The 14,726-nt window shown below is 38.9% G+C and overlaps 1 protein-coding gene across 3 annotated transcripts in view; it reads right to left on the reverse strand.

Moving 5' to 3' along the window:
• Positions 1–14,726, reverse strand: part of RPS6KA6 (ribosomal protein S6 kinase A6) — a 36,738-nt gene that overhangs the window by 19,769 nt on the left and 2,243 nt on the right. For all 3 annotated transcript variants that reach the window (XM_056491373.1, XM_056491372.1, XM_056491374.1), the window contains exons 2-6: positions 8,706–8,765; positions 5,037–5,153; positions 2,421–2,502; positions 1,604–1,684; positions 1,035–1,114 (exon numbers count right to left, since the gene is read on the reverse strand). In XM_056491373.1, coding sequence (XP_056347348.1) covers positions 1,035–1,114; positions 1,604–1,684; positions 2,421–2,502; positions 5,037–5,153; positions 8,706–8,765 — 420 coding nt within the window. The remainder of the gene's footprint in view (positions 1–1,034; positions 1,115–1,603; positions 1,685–2,420; positions 2,503–5,036; positions 5,154–8,705; positions 8,766–14,726) is intronic.

Genomic DNA, 14,726 nt, shown 5'->3' on the forward strand with positions numbered 1-14,726 from the left:
TTTTTAACAGCCATTTTAGCTTCCAGATTGATTAATTTTGAACTCAATTCTTAGACATAATCATTGTGCTACTGAGCTCAGCTTTTAAAAAAATGCCTTTAAATTCTTTCTTTTTTGGCTGTTTCTTAAGTAAAACCTTTATTTTTATGAGAAGTATAAGGGGGGGGAAACTCTCTCCTGGCCTTACATTATGGGAATAGAAAACCTCCTCCATGCCCTGAAAAAATCAGATAACACAGTTTTGTCATTTAAGAAAGTGGCTTTTCCTGTGCTTTGGCAATATAAATGGATTTACAGTGGTGAAAACACTGAAAACCTCTTTTGCTGTGAAGCTGTTGAGAAACTGCCATTAAAAATTTAGATCTTTCTAAAAGGTTTGCCAAAAGAAAATAAGTCTTCTAAACGTGTTCATAACACTTAAGGTAACATGTAATAAATATTTGATGCCAAATGTTTTTTTAAAAATAACAACAGCTTGTGGCTGTATCCCATTCCCTTCTCTGAAGCTCTACCTCCAGGAAACAAAAATAGAAATGAAAAATTCAAGGTCCAGTTGTGTGCCAGGGTTGGATGGAGGGGAGTGGGCTCAGCAGCACTCTGTGTTCCCACTTTGTGGGATTCAGGATGAGCACTTGGATTGCAGCATGAGGCAATTTTACAGTGCAGCAGAAAGCTCTGAGGGCTGCAGGATTCCAGGAGCACCTAAGCTGACTAAGAGCATGAGAACTACACATCCCCTTCCTTCAGTGCTAAATATTCATTTACTTCAGTTGTGTTTCCAAGCAACAAAACATTTTTAGACAAAAGAACTGTACTTTGCAGATGCCAAATTAAAACTTGGGCTACTCATCAATACACACTTGGGTTTCTTAAGGATAGAACAGAATCTAGAATATGTAAGGAAAACCCAAAAGTTATTAAAAACTTCACTATGACAAGAAATATGGGGGAAAACAGGTTTAGAAGCCAATCCTGTACCAACAAAACCCAACCCCTGTCTAAGAGTGAGTGGAGATAAAATTGTAGGTACTTACCTCTTTGGATAATCGTGTGAATACATCTCCTCCCCTGAGAAAATCCAATATTAAATAGAGCTTCCCTTCAGTCTGAAAGGCTTAAAAAAAGTAAATAAAAATCAATAGTTGTATGACAAAGCTACAAAAGAGATCTGAATGCTTTTACAACTAGGAAATTTCAGTCACAGGCAATACTTTTGTTGTGGAACTGAAATAATTCAGCAGCACGTGAGGCAATTTATTGAATGAATCCTCACTTCTCCACAGAAGAAAATCAGAGAGGATTAAAATAATATTCTTTTACTTCTCCTTTGTCAAACAGAGAAACAGCAAGAACCTCAATTACTGTGGTTTGGTTGAAATCAATGAAAAGTACAAAATCTGTGCAGAACTTGGAAGCAGAGATTCAGAAAGCTCTTACAAAACAGCTCAATCTAAAACTTTTATATAGACATGTATTTACACTCTTTTTTTTTATTTATTCCCAAGTTGCTAGAACCTAACCCTCCACAAGTGAGACAGAACAAGAGCAGCTGTGCCTTCAAGCAAGGAGAGAAGTGAGGCAGAGAGCAGGGAGCTGTACCAACCATAGTGCAGTTTGACAATGAAGGGGTGGTTGACCTCCACCAGGATGTCGCGCTCCATCTTGGTCCGGACTCTGTCCCGAACTGAGGGCAGACAGGAGAAACAGCAGCACTCAAACCAATGCACTTCAACACACAGCACAAAGGCTCTGCTGCCTAAAGCACAGCCCACAAAACTCCTGTCAGACACCCAAACTGGTTTGTTTCTTGCCTGCCCCAACTTTCTTCTTTGCTTCATCGTATTTCCAGCACATCCCCATATTTTGTGATAATCTGTATTGCTTTCAAGAAAAAAGCTCCCATCTACACTCCTCATTTCAACTTCTGAATTAATTCTCTGTGCTGAATATTAAATATTTTTAAGATTACTTTTTCCACTTTAACAGTTACAGTCCTATTCACACACAGTGGACTTGCACCCATTCAAATGTCTCCTGGAAGCCAAAACACTGAATTAAATTGTTCTGGCTCTTGGAACAAAGGAATGACTTAATTTTAACCACAGCAGAGTTCTGACTTAACAAAAGACAAAAGCAAAACTGTTTATGAAATTAACTTGTTTTCATATAATGAAAAGTCTAAACAGAATTAAATAATCCAATTTTAAACTTTGAAAGAGCATTTCTGACCACATAATTAAAGCTACCTGGCCAGATTTAAAATAATACTTAAACATGAACTTACAAGTTAGTCTAAAAAAACCTCCTGTCAGAAAAGAGTTATGAACTCACTGACAAATATTTAAGATTACAAAAAGCTTTTAAATACAGGTGCACCTAAACCCCATAGTCCAAAAATGCCAGTTGGAAGACAAACCTACCTTTTAAAGAAGCTTTTTTCAACACTTTCATTGCATAAAGCTGCCCAGCATCAGGCCCAATTATCTTCCTCACGAGGAAGACCTGGCAATACAAAGCCCATTTTTACATCACTGCAAGCTTGGTAATCATACCCAAACTCTCACAAAGCATTTGCAAATCTCCCATTAATGTCAGGCAGCACCCAGTGCTCTGTACCAAGCACACACCTTTAAAGGAAGAGCAAAACTATATTCCTTGATCATCAGATCTGCAAAGCTCTCTGAAGTGTGACACTGGCCATAAAATTTGGATTCTTTCCTGATTTATCAAAGAAGTTCTTACAGAAAGATGTTTCTTTCTATCACTTTCTTAGAGAATGACAATTCTGCCTGGTCTGCCACCTCCCAAGAGGTTTCTGAGGTTTAAGACCCAAGTCTCAAATATGAAACATTCATTTTTATTAATGAATTCTGTACAAGTGGTGAGATGAAAGCAAGGAAACCTCACCATTTAAGATCAAAGCACCCTTTCCCTCTGGAATAGCAACTCCAACAGGTTTTTCTACTTTCTTCTCTCCAGAAGAGTTTTAAAGATAGATGGGATAAAACTTGACACTGAGAAAAGCATATTAGATAAAATATTGCAGTACAAAGTCATGGAGCTACACTAATTTTTAACCACCAGAAATTCCAATTTACAAAATGGTTTGATATGTGCTCCTACTTCTAAATTGCTGTTCTTGTAATAGCAGTTATTAGTTATGAATGATTAGGTTTTGCTGTAAAAACCAACATACAAGTCACAAGAGAAAGCCAAGAGCTCTCCAAAATTACCTCTCTGATCTAATCCAGACTTTCATTTACAATTAATTTATTTACATCTAGAAATTATATACATTTTTTTGAATCACCATGTCAAATTTTCCATTCTAGAATCAGAAATTCAAGCACTATCAAGACTGAGTTGTACAAGGTTGAGAGAGGGGTTGTTTTTATTTTAAGCTCTGGTTAGAAGAAAAATGTCATCATGTTCCAAGGTTGTCTGGCTTTTTGTTTTTGTAAGTTTTGTCCAATAACTGACCTACAACAGTGCTCTCCTATAGGCCAAGGTGATAGAAAATAGTAAAGGGAGTCATTTGAACACCAGCAAAACAGCTGTAGATGAATACAAACAGATTATAAAATAATAAGTAGATAGGAATATTTTAGTCTTAATAACCAACAACTTGTGAGAACACATGGAATTCATGTATAAGTTACAAATTTCAGCTAATAAAACTCAAAATAGCTGAAAACTACAGAAGTGATTTTATTATTTATTCAATTTGCAGGCAAATCCTCCCTAACTCCATGCCTGCTTTAGAAGGCACATCATTCCTCAAAGAATGAAGAGAGAAGTTCAGTAACTCAGGGGGTTTAATTCTTTATTTCTGTGGAAGTGTTAAATCCCGCAGTGATGTCAAAACCAGGCTCCAGGAAACCACCCTTGTGTTTGCCAAGGCAAAGGAAGAACCCAGGGAATAGAAACTGGGAAGAGAAAAGGCCATGAAGGCAGCAGCCACTGATCCCCCTGGTGTGCTTTGTCTTTTCAGTGGAAGAGCAGAGGCAGAGCTCTGAGCTGAGGTGTGCAGTAGGCACAGCTCCTGCAGAGGCACTCCAGGGCTCCAGAGCACGTCAGCCCAAGCTGGGCTCCCAACAGGAGCTCTCCTCAGCCTGGCACAACCCTGAGCTCTGGGAAGCCCAATCTGAGTCAGGGCTGCCTGTGCCAGCTGTGCTCAACCCTGAGGCAGCTTCAGACATCTCAGGAGGAGTAAATATATGGAGCCTTTCAGGCTCTGATAGGGAGAAGTGTGTGAGGGAATTGGAAACCAACATTACCAGGTAAAGAAATGTTTCTGAAACCTCAAAATATTAAGGAATATTTAAAGTCTGTTCTCTACACTACCACTTATGCACAGAATGCCTTCCTAATTTCTTCCTCTCTCACTGCACTCTATGCAGAGGTTTGCTCCTGCCTAGAGACACACACAGAACCAGCAGATGAACAGGAAAATGGGAAAAAACTTAAAGCTGATTGACTACTTTAGATGTTGCAAAAGATGTAGTTTCTGTCTAGTTTTAAAAAATTAATTACCTTCCTATACACTAGGATTAATATTTCAACTACTGTGTTTCAACACAGTGACTGAGAGATCAGATTTTCAACTTCATTTCTGCAAAGTGACACCCAGTGGCACATTACAAAAGGAAAATATTGTAACAAAATCCAGCCATATTTCTTCTCTGTGCCATTTGAATAATTAGTGTCTTTTAGCTGCAGATCACTTGAAAAATACAGCAAACTAGAAAACCTGAAATACATTTACATTAAGTTCCAAACTGCCACAGTAAATTCTTCTGCAGCTACATAAATACAGATTTTGTGTCTTGAAAAAAGCCAAACATTCCCAGCATGTCAAGTCCCATCACTAAAACACAAACCACAATTTCCTTCAGAAGGTTCTGTCCATGGCACTGGAGCAAGGCTGGGAAAGGATTCAATTACTCAATACATTTTCAAACATTCCCAGCAACTCTGCTGGCCACTATTTCCCTGGAATGTCTGGACAGGTCTATGGAACAAGTTTATCATCTTACCTTTCCAAATGATCCCTGTCCAAGAACCTTAAGTAGCTCAAACTGTGCTGGATCTGCTTTCTCACATCCTTCTTTCACATGGTGTGTAATAGGAATTTCTTTCACACTTCCTTCATCCTGTGATTTCAAAGCAAACAAAATACAACTGTGAACAGGCCTGCAGTAACTAAGTCTGGCTAAAAATGCATGTAAATACCTGGATTTTATTTTGTTGAGTTTTATTTTAGTAAAATATTTGAAATTCTAATAAGACTTAGGAAAACTAAGAAATAGACTTTTCCAATGAAGAGTTTTCCCATCCATCTTTCCTTAAATAGATGCATCTAAAATTTCTAAACTGAAAGGAAATCCTCAAAGAATGGTCATTTCCTTTCAACTACAGAAAAGCTGGATTATTTTACACGAAAGGAATAAATGCACAGATTTTTAAACCAAGACTTCTGTGCTTCACCTCTGCTTAGCAGCTTTAGTTTTCCCAGTGATTACTCTTCTCATCTTTCCCCCTTCCTGAAATAAGTCTTAATGAAAGCCAAATTGAATTTCATCATTTGGGGTAATTATTGCTTTTCAGAGCAGCAAATAATAACTCTGGTCATCCATTTGTAGCTGGAGGAACAGGCAGCATTTGAAGACCATAAATAAGAGATGAGTCATCTTAAGGACTCTGAGAATTCTTGCATCCAAGAGAAGAAACAGCTCTGGGGTGCAGAGCTCCTGGGAAGATTATCCTGTGTGGGGACCTCCTTCAGGCAGCTGAGGGCAGAATTCTGAGCCAGGTGAGTGATTTAATGTTCTCTTGACTTCTCATGTCCCTCTCATCTTCAGCAAAGCAAGGCACAGCAGCCCCAGTTGTGCAAAGACAAATGTTCCTGATGACAGCAAATCTCATGATGGATTGCAGCTTTTATGGTGTAAGAGAAGTTTCTGAGAGCCAAAACAAGCAAGGTGTCAAAATAAGCACCCTTGAAATTAAAAACTGAGGCCCACAATAGCAACCTCAGCTTGCAGGTGGAAAAGGAGCAACACCCTCAGCCCTATCAAGAATACCAATAAAGTTCTTGTACACAACAAAATCACAAGTGCAAATCCCATCTGATTTGAAGTACTTCACTTTTGGGGGATCAAATGATTATCAGCTGTCTCCTATCCTCTCTTCAGGCCTTCAGTTTGGAAGCTTCTCTTAGAGACCAGAAAAACACCCCACCAACCTCCTGTGGCACAAACAGCACCAGGAAAGGAGCTGAACACTGGATGAAACAGCTGGATTTGAAAAAAACATCATTCTATAGTCAGGTGAACTTACTGCCCAAGACTGTGCATTAAAACTTCTAACCAGCTTTATCACAGTGCATACAGAAGAACCTGGATGAAATTCTGGTTTTACACAGAAATTCAGAGTAGAAATCTGCTCATCTGAATTTGTATATACTGCAGTAATTAAAGAAAAAAAAAGAAGCAATCATCACACTGCATTAATTGCTTCTGCCTTAATTGCTTTGCTTGTCCAGAGGGGGAAAGAAAGAGTTCAAACAAACATCTTGGTATATTCCCAAACTGTAGTCCAGCTGTTACTGCACTGGAGTCCTTTCTCCTCCCCTCTCTTATTTCATCCTCCTTCTGGGAAAGGCCTGTTTGTTTTGCCTGCTTCCCACACAAAGGTGGGTATTAACACCAGCCACTGCTGGAAAACAAAGTTAATTCTACAATTCACAACCAAGCTACTTTATTTCCCTCTCTGGTCACAAACCCTGTCACACACTGATGACACACTGTAAACATCCCAACCTCCCCTCATCCATTCCCCCTGGTGACTGTGCATTTATGCACTCAGAGAAATGATACACCTATCTTTTCATTTTCCTTTACTTTTTAAACACATGCCTAATTTAAGGCAGGTAAGAACAGCAGCATTTTGAAGTCATCTGATGACAGATGAAAGCAGCAAGTTGTCTAATTACACACCAAGTTGTACAACAGACTTAATGGCTGCTTCTTCCTATGAAATATGTAAATACTCTATTTAGAAGCCTTTTTTCTTCACCATCCTAATTTGTATTCCTTAACACTGTGAAACTTTGCATGAGAAAAGCTCTTTAAGAGTTCAGCCTCTCCTGTGTTTATCACCCACCTCGAGCCATTAGCCTGTGACATCACACCTGGTTGCTGAGGAGACTGAAAGGATTTCTAAATGTGAACTCAGGAGAGAAATGTTTTCCATGCAAATAAAGACTAACTCGAGGTGGATGAAATGAGTTATTTTTTCATAAAGTGTTTTATCTTCACAAAAGATGTTTATATAATTTCACTTACTTACCTATCCATTAAGGTACTAAAAACTGGCATGATTGAGGTATAAAGAGACCTCTTGATCACCACAGCACACAGAGCTAAGCAGCTCCAAACCACTTTCATTTTCATTTCTACTTTGGCCTCCACAAACTGCAAATTTGGTTATCTCATTTTGTGTTCTGCTGCTTGAGCAGCAAATTCCTCTCTGAGGCACCATCTCCTACCCAGTGGCCTTGCACAAGAGGGAACTTTTCCCTGCTCCCAGCAGGTTCACCAGGAGCCAAAGGAAACACTGGATCAGCCATGGCTTTGTCACAGCTCCCTGGAATGTGGCACCAAGCACCTGAGAGCTCAGCAACCTCCTCCTCCTCCAAGAGTAGCAGAGAACTCAGACAATCCACTGCTCCTTTCTTTGCTACAGGTGAGACACTCTGATGCTTTATTCACCCCTGCACAACAGGAAATGTCCAGGCACCACCTGGGTCTGTGCCCAAGACTTCATTCTCTAAACCCTTCCTTATAAATGTTGTTATTGTAACACAAAGTGGTTACAGCTGGTGACAAGATGTACTTTTCCCAGAACCCCAGACTGGTTTGGGCTGCAGGGAGCTCAAAGCTCAGTCAGTGCCACCCCCTGCCATAGACTGGGACATCTTCCCCTATCCCAGGCTGCTCCAAGCTCTGTCCAGCCTGGCCTTGAACTCTTCCAGGGACTCTCTGGGCAACAGATACCTTTGTGACCCTGCTTAAAAACACAAGGATGAGAGTGTTGTGAAATGCTGGCCAATATTTCCATGGGAAGTCAGGCATTTCACCACACACAGATGAGCCTGAACTTTAGTCCAAGGTTTAGCCAGCACACAGAACACTCACCCTCAGCATCTCCTAAACAGGCACTGGACAAAACCCAGGGGGGCTTACCTGGGATATTTCTACATAACTAACATACTGGTGTAGACATTAATTCTGTTCTAAAAAAGCAGAATTAAGTACCTTTGAGCTGAAGGTACAGCAGCTACACTAAAAACTACAAAGGCAGAACAAATGATTGCAGCAAGAGCAGAATTCAGCACTCTGTGTGAGAGGTTCCAGGTTGGCCTGAGATTTCTGAGGTTGAGGGATCAGCAAATGCTCCCTCCAGCACAGGGAACCTTTCCAGAAAGCTCTGCCTCATGCAGCAGATTTTCCCAAACAAGACATTTACAGTCCCTATCCAGGTACTAATTTCCAAAGCCATCTTTGAGACTTCAGTCTCCTCAGATACAGTTCAAATGAAATGATGGGTTCAAAAGTTATTAAGGAGCAGGGAATGCATAAATATTGTTCCAACAGGAGGTCATGCTAATAGGTGGCTGAAGGGAGCAGGAATAAAACACTTACATGGTAGGAATATGGTTCACCTTCTTCCATTGGCTCATCTGCCATTTTAAGGCCATTTAGCTGGAGAGGGAAAAAAAAAAAAAAAAAAGAAAAAACATCATTAAGACCAAGCAATTTCAAATTAATAAGAGCTCAAAATTCGACCAATTTACATTTCAGAGCACACAAGTGCAAACTGGTGGTGGGGTTGCTCTAATTTCAAGCTGTAGTTTCAAACAAACATTACTACTCAGTAGTTATATTTAGCATCTCCCTTATGTATCATTTAGCATCTCCCTTTGTAAATGCCATCATTATTATTATTATGCCAGTGTTATTTAATTGGGATTAATTTAAAACTCCTTTAAAAGCTACAGATACCACCCCTACAGGATGACACTAATGCAGAATTCCTCAGTTATGCACAAAACTTATGCTGCAGATGCTTTTCAGAAACCCAGAGTCTTATAATGAAAATTAATTTGCAGTTTAAAGAGAAAAGATGCAAAAATTATTCCAAGCCTTTTTAAAAATACCAAGTCCACAGCTGCAGCAAAAAAAAAAATAAATTTAAAACTTCGTTTAAGCACTCCCTAAGTCACAAATAATTCAGTGCTGAAAAAAAAAAAAGAAAAAGAAAAAAAACACACCAGAAATACGAAGACCATGCTCTGTTCAGACACGCAGAGCATTCATTAAAAACTGGAAATACCTGACAAAAATGGGTGAATGCCTTTATGGATTTTGCTAGTAATAATTGCTAATTTATTTATATATTAATTGTTCAGCAGCTCTACCTATATGTGGCACAGGTCTCACACTAAAATACTAAATAGAAATGACATAAGAAAACTCAAATTCATTTTTCTGAAAACAGAAGTTGAACCAATTAAATTCTTGGGCTGGGTAACAACTTTTTTTCTTGTACTTCAGAATTTTTTTTTTAAATTTCTGCTAAGATAGTGGCACATGGTATTAGTGTCAGCATGGGAGTTGGTAAAACACAGGACTACAAAGAAATGCCCCAGAGATTGCTCTGTTCAGAACCAAACCCAGAATCTGCAGGAATAGGTGGGGCTGCAGGGACAGGTTTGTACCACAACTGTGACACCCAGGCAAACCCTCAACCACTTCCACTGCTGCTACAGACTCCTGGTTTTGAGGAGAGCTTTGAAGAGTTAATTCATTAATTTATGCCTTTGATAAAATTAAATCTCCAATTTTTTTAGCAAGATACCAGCACTTACTTTTGGACTATATACTCACTAGGAAAAAAAAACCGAAACAAAACAGAAAAACAGATCATGGAAATACCATAAAGCTTCATTTATTTTCACTCAACAAGTTTCTATTTATCACAACTCAGTTTAACCAGTGTACCTCCAACCCAATGCCCATCATTCATCTCTCATGTGTGCTACCCCACCTCTAACACTCAAAAATCACTCCTGCATTACCCTGGATCCAGAAACCAAAGCTACTCATTTGCTACATATCTTTTTTTGCATAAATTTTTTTTTCCAAATTAGACAGAGAGGGACAAGACACTCACTATGCTTGCTACTGTACAAATTAACTGAATAAATCCAGAAGTAACACCAAAGTTCAGTCCACCTCTGACCTCTAACCTCTTTTCCATACAATTTCTTTTCACAACACCATAGATTACATTCAAGTGTGAACCAATGTGAAGCCCACCAAAACTGTCCAAAAAGCTTATTTGGAACTAGAAATAAACTACTCCAGGTGCTCAGAAATGTAATAATATTGTTCCTTCATGTATTTTAATTTGAAGTGATTTTACTGTGCATTTCTATTTTTCTTTCAATAAATATGGGCAACATTTTCAAAGTTTTGTTACTTAAATTTAAGCTCTGGAACCAACCAGCCAGAAGAACTGCAGATACACTGAAAACTACAGATACAAAAAATGGTGCTAGAATGGGGTTTTGAACCCAAAATCAGTGTTTTATTTTATCTAGGTTGTTCCTGAGAACATCATTTAATGTACCTTCAACTTGCTGGCAAATCAAGTACACCAAGCTATTAGATTTTTATGGCAGGTAATCATCCTAATTAACAATTTCCTATAGTACACTTTTCCTCTTCACTGCTGCTCCTTGGTTTGTGTTTGTTTTTTCCTGTCCAGTCTATCTGTACTGATACAGACTGGGACACCTGCCAATTTCTAGTCCAAAGAATTTGATGTTCAAGGCCATGAATCTGTTTTTATTGCTTGGTACACACAACTACACTTTTGCCATACTTGTTTGTGAAGGCTGGTCACTGCCCATTAAAAAAATTAAAAAAAAAAAAAATAACCAAGGAACAAAAATCTGCAAACTTGTTGGAATATAACCCAAAGTCTGGTAGCTTGTGAAGTAATTCAGCTAAAAAAAGTCAATGACAAAAATCAAATCATTACTGTCTTGTACAGTCACTTAACTGGCCAAGTTTCAATAACCAGAAGCTGGCAAAAAAAGAAAAGTGACAGTTAATACTTATTTCCCACCTCTGTGGAAACCAGCTACAAAATGCAGCTTCCACAGCCAAGTGAGGCTCCTTTTAGTGATTTAATCATGAATATTTCTGCACAAACATACATAGAACAGAACAATTTTAATCTCTAAGTCATTATTTACCAAATATCTACGAATGCACAAATTTAATTTGTTATGGAGAATTAAAAAGCACAGCTCTCTATAAAAAGAACAGGTGAAAGAAGCCAGTACTATGATTGTCAAGGAGATTCCTGCATCTCTCAATCATTTTGCTGTTCAGTGCTGCTGAAGTCCTACAACTGAACATTTTAAATATTAACTCTCATGAAAACTCAAAGGGAACTCAGACATTTAGGCAAACATTGACAACACTTTCCAAACACACATTCTGGAAATGACACAAAGTACCCCATGTTGTTGATTAGTATAAAATAACAAAAGGAACTATGTAAACAGAGGAGCTCAGAGTTGAGGTCAGACACTCACTTTTGAGGGTCCCAAGTCCCTCACAGTGAGCAGTGTGTCTCTGGGACCATCCCTGTTCCCTTGGGAGAATATCCAAAGGGCTTCTGTGGGCTGGGAAAGGGCTGAATGACTACTGCACATGTTCTCCCTTTGATTAGTACAGCAGAACAGAGAATTCCCAGTATTACCAAAGATTTGAACCATCTGCCCCCCCCCATATTAAGGATGTTTTCACTGTTTATATGGTAAATGCTTTAGGACTTGGTGGGTTTTGGCTGAAAGAAGTCAGGCAAAAGGTCAGCTAAAATGCCTAATTCCAGGAAAAGCAGTGGAAGATGTAAAGCAAGTTCATCCTGCCCTGGTTTTACATGTCTTGACTGAGGCATTCAAACAGAATTTTAAAAATTTTAGAAAAAGCAGACCTGGGAATTTTATCATCATACTATAATTAGAAGTAAAAAGCAGTATTCAGCACCACTCACCTAAAATCTTGTCTGGCTTCAAACAGGTAAAATTCTACCCAAGGATTACCAAGAGCTCCTGTATCCTCCCCAGTTTCTCCTTCCCTGGGCTCCATTTGGGAAGTTTCTGCTGCACCTCAGCTCTCCCACATGAACAGGAACAAGCAGTTTCCTTCCCCACACACAGAAGGAACACTTCAAATACTTATTTCAAAATATTTGAGTGAAAGCTGACATCAGAAATCCCAATTATGTCAAAAAGACTTTAGAAAAAAATATCCTGACAGGATGATAACATTTGTTCCTCATTTATTCTTAATTACATCTATAGAGAGTTTACATCATTAATTTAATTAGCAACACATTGAGGCCTGCTGAGGACTTCCTGAGATAGGTCTGAGGAATTTGAGGGTTCTGGACACATCCACACCCCACCTGCACAAACTCTGAGCCAGCCTCAGTCCCTCAATTCTCCCCACAAAGGGAAGAATAAACTCCCTCACACTCTTTAACACACCAAGTAAAAGAGGGAGATAATTTAAAACACCTAAAACCCATAACCAATTACTAGGGAGAGCTACAAAGTTCTTTTCCTGTGGCAAATAAATCATACATTCAGACAGGACACCAAACCTTCAGCAACATATAATTAGTGATTTTAAAAGAATATTTTGATCCTTCCCATTATCAGACCAAGGGAGAATTACATGTGCCTCCAATAAGTCACAGCTCTGGCAAGACACAAAGCTGACCCCAAGCACAGGACTTGAGATCTTTTCATTCCTGCTGTGTACATGATCTTAACTCCAGAATCAAAGGGCATAAAGCAGCCAGTCTCCAAATCATGTTTAATGGCAGGTAATTCTGGAAAAGGATAAGATTCAAACTTGAGGAAAGCAACTATTTCAAATTTTATTCTGAATGTAGTGAAGTACTACATAAATAACAGAATTCTACCTATGATGAGTAAACAAATCATACCATTCTTTGGATTTAGGGTTATTGTGAAGTGTCTCCAAAGGTACCTGCAGGAAGCAAGGTGAGCTACCTGCAACAAACTGCTGGCTCCTGTCAGAGACTCAGAATACTATAGCAGATTTCCAAAATTAATTTCAGAAGTGGGATACAAACCCACCATCATTATTACTGTATTGCAGCACTTTTCAATGCATAAAGACACTCATTGTTTTCCCTTTAAGAGCATTAATGTGAATACTTTTTTTTTTTTTTTTTTTTAAAGGCAACTTATTCTCCAAGATCTTTACAAAATCTGTACATTGTTGCAATGGCTGAGGGCACTCAAACGAGGGGCAGCGTTTTACTTTCTCTCCTGAACACAACACCAGGCGATTGTGGAGATTCTGAGAGATGCACAAAACTAGGTAGAGCTGAGTCATCCACGTCACTGCCAGTAATTACTCACAAAGGAGTTATGCAACTCCTAACACTGACAAAATTCAGTGGCCTTTGACAGACCGGGCTCAGAACGTGCTCCAGAGGATGCACTGAAAACACTGGCCAAAATCAAAGATGTATTTATTTCAACTGGCAAAGGCAGCAGCTAATGCACAGCAGCAGCAGAGCTCAGCTCACCAAAACGCCTTTTGGAGAGCAGCAACTTTCACTGCAGCCACGTTTTCCAGCAGAATACTTTGGTTTTCTGTCACTTTCTTGTTTCAGTCTCGTCTTGCTTGTCACAATCAGGCAAATTAAGCAACTGGCTCCTGAAGTATTTATTGCAAAAATAAGTATTTGAGAAGGAGGCTGCATTTATGCAATTCACAATATTCATGTCTTGCAAACAGCATGTGCTTACAGCAATTACACAGCTCGGTGGAAATGCAATCCCCCCAGTTCAAGGGGCAGAAAGTGCCCAAATTCCTGTATTCTGCCCAATTCCAACTATTTCTGCATTTCATTCAGCTTGGTCAGTAAAATGTTAATGCTTACTTTCCTGTTTCTTTGCATACTGTAATTACACTTTAATAATCTACAACAGTCGATTATGATCAACACCCTCATACCTATTTTTATTACCATGGAAATACTTATTAATCCAATATCCAGGGGGAAAGAAGTTCCTTGAATATCTGAAGCTTTAACAGCACAACACTGATCCTTCCTACCCCAGACTTAAGGAATTCCCAGAGTCACAAAACAGCTTCACGAGTGATTCTGTCACAGGAATATAAACACATGAACAGCGCACAGCCCAAATTCTGAGCACTTCAAAGACACCCCCCTTCCAAAAAAAAAAAAAAAAAGAAAAGAAAACTAAAAAATTAAAAAAAAAAAAGAAAATGAGGGGGCAAAATAACTTGATCCTGACCTTCAACAATTTCTTCCAAAAGTTCATGCTGTTCTTGTGACTTGAAGCATGAAAATTTGTTTCCTACTTTCAAGATCACCTCCGCTCCTTGCCAGGTGTTTTTACTCCAAGTCAACACAAGTGCTACTGGAAATGCACTTACTGCTAATAACATAATCCTAAATTTAGTCAACAAGCAAAGTCCTCTGAGAAAACTACTCCTCAGATTTTTCCTCCTGTGCCACAGCTGATGGACAAGAGCATCAGACGGCACAAGTTAATCTTCAAAATAAAAATCTATTTCACA

Source organism: Oenanthe melanoleuca, chromosome 4A, assembly GCF_029582105.1.
Source record: "Oenanthe melanoleuca isolate GR-GAL-2019-014 chromosome 4A, OMel1.0, whole genome shotgun sequence".
In the NCBI taxonomy this organism is placed as follows: Eukaryota; Metazoa; Chordata; class Aves; order Passeriformes; family Muscicapidae; genus Oenanthe; species Oenanthe melanoleuca.